Source organism: Triticum aestivum, chromosome 3B (genome assembly GCF_018294505.1).
Source record: "Triticum aestivum cultivar Chinese Spring chromosome 3B, IWGSC CS RefSeq v2.1, whole genome shotgun sequence".
Lineage (NCBI taxonomy): Eukaryota > Viridiplantae > Streptophyta > Magnoliopsida > Poales > Poaceae > Triticum > Triticum aestivum.
The window spans coordinates 406,516,460-406,528,496 of record NC_057801.1 but is presented as its reverse complement, the minus strand read 5'-3'; the positions used below and the strand labels follow the sequence as shown (position 1 = coordinate 406,528,496).

At 49.2% G+C, this 12,037-nt stretch overlaps 1 protein-coding gene across 1 annotated transcript; it reads left to right on the top strand.

Annotated features, from left to right (window-relative positions):
• The first annotated feature begins 296 nt into the window (after window positions 1-296).
• Window positions 297-6,141, top strand: LOC123070088 (probable inactive receptor kinase At2g26730). The gene is made up of 2 exons (XM_044493114.1): window positions 297-1,815; window positions 5,213-6,141. The coding sequence occupies exons 1-2, from the start codon at window positions 441-443 to the stop codon at window positions 5,866-5,868; spliced, it is 2,031 nt and encodes a 676-aa protein (XP_044349049.1). The 5' UTR covers window positions 297-440; the 3' UTR covers window positions 5,869-6,141.
• Window positions 6,142-12,037: the final 5,896 nt, after the last annotated feature.

Genomic DNA, 12,037 nt, shown 5'->3' with positions numbered 1-12,037 from the left:
TTCCTGCAGAGAGTACGGCACGCACCAGCATTTTCGAGCACTATCCCCCGTATATTCATATTCTATCGTATCCAGCGAGGAACCGTGGTACGACATGCTCCTACGCGTGAGGGTGATCCGGCCAGCCAAGCTAGCCCAGAAACCAACGAGTCCAAACACATGGCAGCTAGGCAGCGCGGCACACGGGCGCACGCCCGAGTACCCGACGCCGTCACGGACGCGCTCACTGTGTGCCATTTCGAGCCAGTGGCAGTGCGTCTCTCGTCGATGCGACTACTCGCCAGTCCGTCAGTCACCAACCCGTCCACCGCATAAGACCCTCCCCGCAGCGCACACTCCCACTTCCTTCGCCCCAAAATTTCCCCCAGGAAGCCACCAAGGCAGCTCCACCTCCCCAATGCCTTCCTCATAGAGAGACGCGCCAGCGCTCGTCCGTCGCAATGCCCGTCGCCGTGTCCCGCGCGGTGCTGCTGGCGGCCGTCGCCTCGCTCGCATGCCTCGCCTTCGCGGAGCCGCCGCCGAGCGAGCGGTCGGCGCTGCTGGCGTTCCTCACCGCCACGCCCCACGAGCGGAGGCTCGGCTGGAACACCTCCACGCCGGCATGCGCCTGGGTCGGGGTCACGTGCGACGCCGCCCAGTCCACCGTCGTCCAGCTGCGCCTCCCGGGGGTCGGCCTCGTCGGCGCCATCCCGCCGGCGACCATCGGCCGCCTTCCCAACCTGCAGGTGCTGTCGCTCCGCTCCAACCGCATCATCGGGGGCATCCCCGACGACCTGCTCCACCTCTCCAGCCTCCGCGCCATCTTCCTGCAGAACAACATGATCTCCGGCGCCATCCCGGCTGGGGTCGGCAAGCTCGCGGCCCTCCAGAGGCTCGTCCTCTCCCACAACAATCTGTCAGGCCCCATCCCCTTCGCGCTCAACAGCCTCGCCTCCCTGCGATCTCTGCGCCTCGAAGGCAACCGCCTCGAAGGCAAAATCCCCAGCATCGCCAACCCGGAGCTCAAGGATTTCAACGTCTCCGTCAACAGCCTCAACGGCTCCATTCCGCAGGCCCTCGCGCGCTTCCCGGCGGACTCCTTCGCCGGGAACCTCCAGCTGTGCGGCAAACCGCTGCCCCCTTGCAGCCCCTTCTTCCCGTCCCCGTCGCCGGCTCCCGGGATGAGCCCGAGCGACGAGCCCGGAGCGGTGTCTAACAAGAAGAGGAAGCTCTCAGGCGCGGCGATTGCCGGCATCGTCGTGGGTGCCGTGGTCGTCGCGCTGCTCCTGCTTGCCGCCATCGTGCTCTGCGCGAGGTCCCGGCGGCGGAGAGGCGCCCGTGAGGGAGCACCAAAGGGCACATCCGCGGCGGCGACGGGGCAAACAAGGGGAGTGGCTCCGCCGGCGTCCGGCGATATCACCGGCATGACGTCCTCGTCGAAGGACGACATGGGAGGCGGCACCTCCGGGTCGGCGGCCGCGGCGGCGGTGGCCGCGGGCGCCGGCACGGGGGAGGCGAGCCGGCTGGTGTTCCTGGGGAAGGGCGCGGGGTACAGCTTCGACCTGGAGGACCTGCTGCGCGCGTCGGCGGAGGTGCTGGGGAAGGGGAGCGTGGGGACGTCGTACAAGGCGGTGCTGGAGGAGGGGACTACGGTGGTGGTGAAGCGGCTCAAGGACGTGGCGGTGGCGCGGCGCGAGTTCGACGCGCACATGGAGGCTCTGGGCAGGGTGGAGCACCGCAACCTGCTCCCCGTCCGCGCCTACTACTTCTCCAAGGACGAGAAGCTCCTCGTCTACGACTATCTCCCCAACGGCAGCCTCTCCGCCATGCTCCACGGTCAGCATCACACCATCATCTCCTTTTCTTCTCTGAAACCAAATTTATTAGTACAGTACATTGCATCGAATCGCCATCGTGATCGTGGGGAGATCGTCGCCATCGCCGTCGCACTCGCAGCATCACTGCTTTGCCTGCTACCCGCTTTGCCTGGCTAGGATTGCTGTCGACAAAATTCAGGCCGGCGACGCGCGAGAAATTCATCAATTCGTAGGTGATAGTGCTCCTCCTTTACGCTAGCGACGAGGACACACAGAATGGCACCGTGCAGTGCAAGATTCTGCCGGAATTGTCCGGCATTGATGATCGGCTGCAAGCAGGTGGCTACACTGAACGGTAGATGCGCGGAAATTTAATCGGAAAATTCCTCTCCCCGTAGCTGAAAATTCCTCTCCCCGTAGCTGAAAAAGAGAAGGACCAATCGATGTCGATGTGACGGCATGTGTTGTGGACGGCCGACGGTAGTTGTGGCGCGCTTTTCCCCTGCCCTCTCTCTCTTTTCGGCGCTGTTCCTTTTCTTTGATCCTCATTTGTTTTCTTGATCTTTTCTGTTTCGTCATCGCTTTTCTCTGATGACCAAGTATGGTGCGATGGATGCGAGGTTTGGGCTGTAAAGCGAAGATGGTCCTCACCTCACTGCTCACGCTGGCTGGGTGCGTGCCACAAATAGTTGATTTTTTTTTAACATTCCGATCCAGAAATGCAACGCAATTTGCTAGGGTACATTGAATAGTATGGAATGCTCGTTTGGTGTACTCTTGGCGCTATATCTCTCGTTGCCATACAATACATTTTGGGGCCACTTTTGCTGTGGCTGTGGGAATTGTCGCCCGGTGCTGCTTGCTTCTAGTGTGTACCCGTGTGCGGTGTTGGGCGTGTAAAGAGGTGCGCAAATGCCCCTCTGCAACGCACCGCCATGTGCCAGAGTCCCAAGTGCTGCCCCACACCAAACCCAAAGTCAATACCCTGGCAAGTGGCATGGCAGCACAAATGCACGATGAAGCTAGGGTACCCCATCAATCTTTGCTATAGTACGCATAGCAGCACGTACTAGTACATCGTTTATGTTCATACTACATCTCGTACCTGGCTAGCAAGCAAGATTGGGGGTGGGGAGGCTCCAAGTAGAATAATGTGGTGTGAGTTGTCGTGGTGAGCGGTGAGCGGTGAGCGGTGAGTGCTGAACCACTTGGCCTTGCCATCATCCCACCTAAAAGTGCTCGCCTCTTGCCTCGCTGCGCATGCGTTTAGCTGATGAACAAGAGGCTCTGCAAGCCGGAAATGCCTTCTGGTGCTCGGGCTCCATGGAGGTTTAAAAAAAAATGGTTTCAATCTTCCAAAATTCTGGAGAAAAAAATGAACAGTATCATACGGGTGTACACTGCATGTTGGAAAATTTTCATGACCAGAACGCTGCACTCCACTGCAAGCAGGCATTCACTCCACGCCATGTCTGTGCCTCGTCGTCCCTCCCTCGCGGCCATCTTAATTGCTTGCGATCACAGCCTCACCTGCCCGGAAAAAGGGTTAGATGATGATGACAGGTGAATGAACAGTCAGGTGGATGCACGTTATCCATCATGCCACCATAAACAAGCACGCCGCTTTCTACTGCACATGTGTGTGTGTGTGTAGTTGCAGCGGCCATATTACGTTACGTATACGTACTCTATATTGGCTGTTGATGAGTTTAGAATTGCAGTTGTCAAAGTTTGACAGTATGAGATTTTGACTAAGCTGAGGTCCTACGGCGGCAAGTGGCAATCTTGCATGTCCTCTGCATGTCTCCACTATGGCATATGGGTCCAGGCCCCAGTCAATGCTGACATCCACATATGCATGCATGACACAATCGGCTGCTTAGGGCATCTCCAATGGTTGTAAGATAGTTGTTGGTAGACTTTGCCACATAAGATTTTTGATGATGTGTCATACAATAAATGAGGAAAGAGAGGAAAGTTGTACTGTATGTACATGAACCAACACCCCTTGCACAAGCTCCAATGTAGAATGAGAGAGCACCTCATTTATTATCTCACATCCTATTGGACAAAGTAGATACAACCCATTGAGGCTGTCCATAGTGGGGGTAACATAAGTAGTAACATGTACTTGGGACTCGCAAACGTGCTTATGTGGCAGGTAATTAAAGAAGAGAGAGATGGTTATAGTAACATAGGTAGATACCGTAACATAATAAATGTGATGCTACTATGTGTCATGCATAGCAATAAATGAGACCATCTATGATACTACTATATGATACTATGCACTATAGAGGTAGTAACATAGACTAGTAACATATGCATGTTACTAGTCTAAGTTACTCCCCACTATGACCAGCCTGAAGTTGTTGTATGTTAAGGTGTTAGTTGATGACATGGCATATTTTACCAATAAGCTAACATACAAACTGTTGGAGATGCCCTTATAGCAAAATGCTGCCCCTGCGGGGCCGGCCATTCTGCTCGCCATTGATCCCCAATAGAGTACTACTAGCCAAAAACCACAATCTTGCATTTGGTAGGGTACCCGGCCTACCCCTCAGCAAAATAGCTATATGTGCTTCCTTGCTCTGTTTCTTAGCTCACAACTACATTTTGTATGTTCATGGTCGTTGGTAGTGTTCCATTGTGTTTTTTTAATGAAGCTTGTCTTCTGCATGTATGATTACCAACGCTGGTTGTGACCTACTACCCTTTCCGGTGTGTTTGAAGGTCTGTCATGAACAATTCTTAGTTCTTTTTTCTTTCGGTAAGTGGCATGTAGTACTCTAGAATGTATCTGCCAGATGCGCTTATTTAGTGGCCGAATAAATATATGTACTTACTACATATTTTCTCTGTTTTATACTCTCTTGTCGATTTAATTTCGGTCCTGCTTAACCTACTACGGCAGCTGATTGATTGTTTCGGTTGTGGTTGTTGATGTCCAATGTACATGAGCTGCCCTCTTTGTTACGTTGCAGCCTGCATTCCTCAGAGCCTGCGTTCTCTGTACCACATTTTGGTTGAAAAAACTAATTGTGTGTGACCAACCTCTGCCCTTTAATCATGGACCAGTTCAAGATGATTGATTTGGATTCTTCAATCTTGCATGACTCTGGGTATTTGAGATTAGCAGCAGACTATATAAGCATTAATTTAAGTTGTTAGTTCAAGGACGCGGCACGTCTTATTATTGGTTTCTTGCGCAAAGAAAATTATTCGTTCTGGTTCTTCAATACTGTATGTTTATATTTAACTAAGATACTGCCGAACCTAAAAAAATAAAAGAGGCGTGGCAAACACCATGAAATGCAGTGATAGTTCTTGCAAAATTTTAGTTTTGCACTTTGCAATTTTGCTAGTGCCAGTCGTCAAAGATTTCTCACCGGGAAATTTGCATGCGCTTGCAGGGAGCCGGGGCTCCGGCCGGACGCCGATGGATTGGGATGCGCGCATGCGCTCGGCACTGTCCGCCTCTCGCGGGCTTGCGTACTTGCACTCCGCGCACAACCTCGCGCACGGCAACGTCAAGTCCTCCAACGTTCTTCTCCGACCGGACTACGACGCCGCCGCGCTCTCCGACTTCTGCCTCCACCCGATCTTCGCCCCGTCGTCCATCCGCGCCGGTGCCGGCGGCTACCGCGCGCCGGAGGTCGTGGACACGCGCCGTCCCACGTTCAAGGCCGACGTCTACTCCCTGGGCGTCCTCCTGCTGGAGCTCCTCACCGGCAAGTCGCCGACGCATGCGTCCCTTGAGGGCGATGGCACGCTGGACCTGCCACGGTGGGTGCAGTCCGTGGTGCGCGAGGAGTGGACCGCCGAGGTGTTCGACGTCGAGCTTGTGCGGCTGGGCGCGAGCGCCGAGGAGGAGATGGTGGCGCTGCTGCAGGTGGCCATGGCGTGCGTCGCCACCGTGCCGGACGCGCGGCCGGACGCCCCGGACGTGGTGAGAATGATCGAGGAGATCGGCGGTGGCCATGGCCAGACGACAACCGAGGAGAGCGCGCGGGGTACCCCGGAGGAGGAGCGGTCGAGGGGCACACCTCCGGCCGCCCCGACGCCATAATTCAGTCGGAGTAAAGTTAAAATTGCATAGGTATTGAATAGAGTGCTGGTGCCTGTATGTCATGTTCTTTGCCTAAGTTTTTTTTTTTTTTTTTGCAATTGTTATTCATTTTTGTACGGTTTCAGTTGATTTTTCGCCGGCGGTAAACAACCGACCGGGGGAAGGGGACGACGGTGATGAGTTCGAGAGTTGACGGTGTAGGTAGCTGGGGGTTTAGCGGGTGGCGGATCAAGGCGGTTAGGCCAATGGAAATGTATATTTTTTGTGCTGTTCGCTCCCGTTTGTGATTGATATACTCCCATCCTGGACTCTGGAGTAAGTAGATGCGTGTTGTGCCGGGAGCAAGTTAACTCCGAAAAGAATCCATTTCTTGTTTCAGCATCAATAATACCATGCGAATTGTGTCACTGCTCACTGGTCTAGGCTACATACTAGTACCTCATCATTTTTGCCCTTTGCAAGTCGATGCAACAGCAGAGGTACATTGCCTTCACATGATTTTCTTTCCTCGAGCAAATTATGCTGCATGGCCGTAGCTAAGGGCATTTTCAATGCAGAGGCGCTTGCACCATTAAAAAAAGGATTAACTACGAAGCACCGATGCAGAAGTCTGCCTTTCCAACGCAGGACTGACAGGTTGAGCGCTTAGCTGTTTTTTTAGCGTCGATCTAGCCCCCATACCCTCGTCAAAACAGATGCATGCGGGAGAAAAAGGTACAAGCGCCCGGCGACCAGAGAGGTATCGATGCCAAAGGAAATCCTGGGATAGACCAGGAATCAAATCCTAGGATAGACCAGCGGAACGGCCGGGAAAGAGACACTCGCGCCTGGGCTAAGCGCCCGTGTTGTAGATGCCCTAAGAGCATCTACAACCGGAGCCCCATATCCGCCTCAAACATCTGGCCTACCTGGTCATTGTTCCGACCAACCGTCTGGCAAATGCAGCCCAAACATTTGGGCTGACTCGCCGCCCCCCATACCCAGCTTATTGTGGCGGATATGAGGACGTACAGTCGCGGTCGGGACTGTCCGTCATGTGGGTCTGGCCCACTATGGTTCACCATGACCCCACATATATTTGTCCTCGTTGCTAAAAAAACATATATTCCTGATCAAACCGTAGCCACTCCACTCCATCCTCAACCTCCTGTCTGGCGATCTCTGGCCTTCACTTGAATGGTGGGCAGCGGATCCGACCCAGAGATCTCTCAATCCATCGACTAGGACCTGGACGAAGAGGAGTTGGCTGTCCGGCTGGCTCTCTGCCAATCTCGGGACCGCAGCTCCGCAGTCGGAATCGCTTCGAGGTGAATCTATTGCACCCGTGCAAATGACACTTGGATCCAACGGCGCCAGCGGCTTGAGGCGTGTGACCGCGACCTCGCAGGACGAGGTGACCATCAGTTAGCGACGCCACCCTTGTGGTGGCGCCTCGTCCCTGCTGTGCCGGGCTCCAAAACGGAGGTCAATGTCGGCATCTTTCATGGCCCGACCACTGCAGTGTGCTCACAGTGCGGGGAACTAGCCGCGACACCCCTCAAGACCGATGTAGCGGAGGCGGAGTCCCACGCCGCCTTGGACAGGAACGAGGAAGCCCTCCATGCCCGCGTCATCGAGAAGTGGCAAAGGAAAGGAGGATGGCGCGTGCGCTCGCCAGGGAGAAAAGTCGGGCGGTCCATGCCATGGCTGGATTGCCCCCAAAGAGGAGATGGGATGGTGAGCTTTGTATCCTTTTCAATGATGTTCAATGGCAAAAAAATAGAATCGTTCAAACCTAAACAAGGTTTTTGTCAAGGTGATCTGTTGAGAAACGTAGCATCCGATTTCAAAAAATTTCCTACGCTCACTGATGAGGACATCAATACCATTGTTACACCCACAGCCCCTGCTGCTATACATACTGGACCAATTACTAGAGCTCGCGCACGCCAACTAAATTACCAGGTACTTTCGCTTCTTGGTAATGATTCTAATGTTCATGAGAATATGATGCTGCCTAAATTGGATACATTTGTTTTGCTTACAAATGAAGGGCCTAGCTTGGAGAAGGATGAACATTGGAGCAAGAACAAGCATGGAGATGATGGCATGCGCAAGAAGAACAAGAACGGAGTTACAAGTGATATTATTTGTCGTCGTTGTAAGGGAGGAGGTCATTATGCGAGAGAATGCAAATCTCAGCGTGTGATGATTGCTACCGAGGATGGTGGGTATGAGTCCGCTAGTGACTATGATGAGGAGACTTTGGCTCTTATTACACGTGAAGAACATGGTGGAGATGATTCTGATCATGAGATGCAATACATGGCTCCTGAAGACGCTGACAGGTATGAATGTTTAGTTGCTCAACGTGTTTTGAGTGTGCAGGTCACACAAGCTGAGCAAAATCAGAGGCACAATTTGTTCCATACCAAGGGAGTTGTGAAGGAACGTTCTGTGCACGTCATCATAGACGGAGGGAGCTGTAACAACTTGGCTAGCATGGAGATGGTGGAGAAGCTTTCTCTCACAAGACCACATCCACATCCTTACTACATCCAATGGTTCAACAACAGCGGTAAGGTTAAGGTAACACGTACTGTTCGTGTGCATTTTAGTATCTCTACATATGCTGATTATGTTGATTGTGATGTGGTACCTATGCAAGCATGTTCCTTATTACTTGGTAGACCATGGCAATTTGATAAAAATTCTATACACCATGGTAGAAACAATCAATATACTCTTGTTCATAAGGATAAAACTATTACTTTGCTTCCTATGACTCCTGATTCCATTTTGAAAGATGATATAAATAGAGCTAATAAAGCAAAACAGGAGAAGAATAAGAGTGAAAATCAGATTGTGGCAAAAGAATTTGAGCAACAAATGAAGCCTAATAATAAACCATCTAGTGTTGCTTCTGAAATTAAATTGAAAAGTGCATGTTTATTTGCCACCAAATCTGATATTGATGAGCTAGATTTCAGCAAATCTGTTTGCTATGCTTTTGTGTGCAAAGAGGCATTATTTTTATTCGAGGACGTGCCTTCCTCTTTGCCTCCTGCTGTCACTAACATTTTGCAGGAGTTCGCTGACGTCTTTCCACAAGACGTGCCACCGGGATTACCGCCTATTCGAGGGATTGAGCATAAGATTGACTTAATACCCGGTGCTTCACTGCCAAACCGTGCGCCATACCGTACCAATCCAGAGGAGACGAAAGAGATTATGCGTCAAGTTCAAGAGCTTCTCGACAAAGGTTATATACGCGAATCCCTTAGTCCTTGTGCTGTTCCTATTATTTTAGTGCCGAAAAAGGATGGTACATCACGTATGTGTGTTGATTGTAGAGGCATTAATAATATTACTATTCGTTATCGTCATCCTATTCCTAGGCTAGATGATATGCTTGATGAATTGAGTGGCTCTACAATATTCTTCAAAGTTGATTTGCGTAGTGGATACCATCAAATTCGTATGAAATTGGGAGACGAATGGAAAACAGCATTTAAAACTAAGTTTGGATTATATGAGTGGTTAGTCATGCCTTTTGGGTTAACTAATGCACCTAGTACTTTAATGAGATTAATGAACGAAGTTTTACGTGCTTTCATTGGACGATTTGTGGTAGTTTACTTTGATGACATATTGATTTATAGCAGATCTTTGGAAGAACATTTGGAACATTTACGTGTTGTTTTTATTGCTCTACGTGATGCACGTTTGTTTGGTAACCTTGGGAAGTGCACCTTTTGCACCGACCGAGTATCTTTTCTTGGCTATGTTGTTACTCCACAGGGAATTGAAGTTGATAAAGCCAAGATTGAAGCTATTGAGAGTTGGCCGCAGCCCAAAACGGTCACAGAAGTGAGGAGTTTTTTTGGCCTCGCTGGATTCTATAGGCGTTTTGTGAGAGATTTCAGCACCATTGCTGCACCTCTCAATGAGCTTACAAAGAAAGATGTGCCATTTCTTTGGGGTACCGCACAGGAAGAAGCCTTCATGGTATTGAAAGACAAGTTGACACATGCTCCTTTACTCCAACTTCCTGATTTTAATAAGACTTTTGAGCTTGAATGTGATGCTAGTGGAATTGGATTAGGAGGTGTGTTATTACAAGATGGCAAACCTGTTGCATACTTTTTTGAAAAATTGAGTGGGCCTAGTCTTAATTATTCTAATTATGATAAAGAATTATATGCTCTTGTTCGGACTTTAGAAACATGGCAACATTATTTATGGCCCAAAGAATTTGTTATACATTCTGATCATGAATCTTTGAAACATATTAAAAGTCAAGCTAAACTGAATCGTAGGCATGCTAAATGGGTTGAATTCATTGAGGCTTTCCCTTATGTCATTAAACACAAGAAGGGAAAAGAAAATGTTATTGCTGATGCATTGTCTCGTCACTATACTATGCTTTCACAACTTGACTTCAAAATATTTGGTTTGGAGACCATCAAAGATCAATATGTGCATGATGCTGATTTTAAAGATGTAATGCAGAATTGTAAAGAAGGAAGAATGTGGAACAAGTTTGTTGTTAACGATGGATTTGTGTTTCGTGCTAACAAGCTATGCATTCCAGCTAGCTCCGTTCATCTTTTGTTGTTGCAGGAGGCGCATGGAGGAGGATTAATGGGACACTTTGGCGTGAAGAAGACGGAGGGCGTACTTGCTACACATTTCTTTTGGCCAAAGATGAGACGGGATGTTGAGCGTTTTATTGCTCGCTGCACTACATGTCAAAAAGCTAAGTCACGACTCAATCCTCATGGTTTATATATGCCTTTGCCTGTACCTAGTGTTCCTTGGGAGGATATATCTATGGACTTTGTTTTAGGTTTACCTCGAACAAAGAAGGGGAGGGATAGCATATTTGTTGTCGTGGATATATTCTCGAAAATGGCACACTTTATACCATGTCATAAAAGCGATGATGCTGTTAATGTTGCTGATTTGTTCTTTCGTGAAATTATTCGCTTGCATGGTGTGCCAAATACTATTGTTTCAGATCGTGATACTAAATTTCTTAGCCACTTTTGGAGATGTTTATGGGCTAAGTTGGGGACTAAACTGCTTTTTAGTACTACTTGTCACCCCCAAACTGATGGACAAACTGAAGTAGTCAATAGAACATTGTCTACTATGCTTAGGGCTGTTTTGAAGAGTAATAAGAAAATGTGGGAGGAATGCTTGCCTCATATTGAATTTGCTTATAATCGTTCATTGCATTCTACTACTAAGATGTGCCCGTTTGAAGTTGTGTATGGTTTCCTACCTCGTGCACCTATTGATTTGTTGCCTCTTCCATCTTCGGAGAAGGTTAATTTTGATGCTAAACAACGTGCTGAATTGATTTTAAAAATGCATGAGTTAACTAAGGAAAACATTGAGCATATGAATGCCAAATATAAACTTGCTGGAGATAAGGGTAGAAAACATGTTGTGTTTGCACCTGGAGATCTTGTTTGGTTACATTTGCGTAAGGATAGATTTCCTGATTTGCGCAAATCAAAGCTCATGCCACGTGCTGATGGTCCCTTTAAGGTGTTAGAGAAAATAAATGATAATGCATATAAACTTGAGCTGCCTGCAGATTTTGGGGTTAGTCCCACTTTTAACATTGCAGATTTGAAGCCTTATTTGGGTGAGGAAGATGAGCTTCCATCGAGGACGACTTCATTTCAAGAAGGGGAGGATGATGAGGACATCAATACCATTGTTACACCCACAGCCCCTGCTGCTATACATACTGGACCAATTACTAGAGCTCGCGCACGCCAACTAAATTACCAGGTACTTTTGCTTCTTGGTAATGATTCTAATGTTCATGAGAATATGATGCTGCCTAAATTAGATACATTTGTTTTGCTTACAAATGAAGGGCCAAGCTTGGAGAAGGATGAACATTGGAGCAAGAACAAGCATGGAGATGATGGCATGCGCAAGGAGAACAAGAACGGAGTTACAAGTGATAATTTCAGGTCTTTGAAGCCACCATAACGAGTGCATGAAGCCTTGGACAAAATATACAAGATGTCACTTCATAAATTTCGTCCAGAGGCTATTATAGGTGCTGCGTCACCTTTTTATTGGGTCAGGCCCATGTAATTTCGAAATACATAAGTATAGACTATTTTTAGAGTCCGTATGTGTGGGGAAACAAGAGATAGGGTTGATT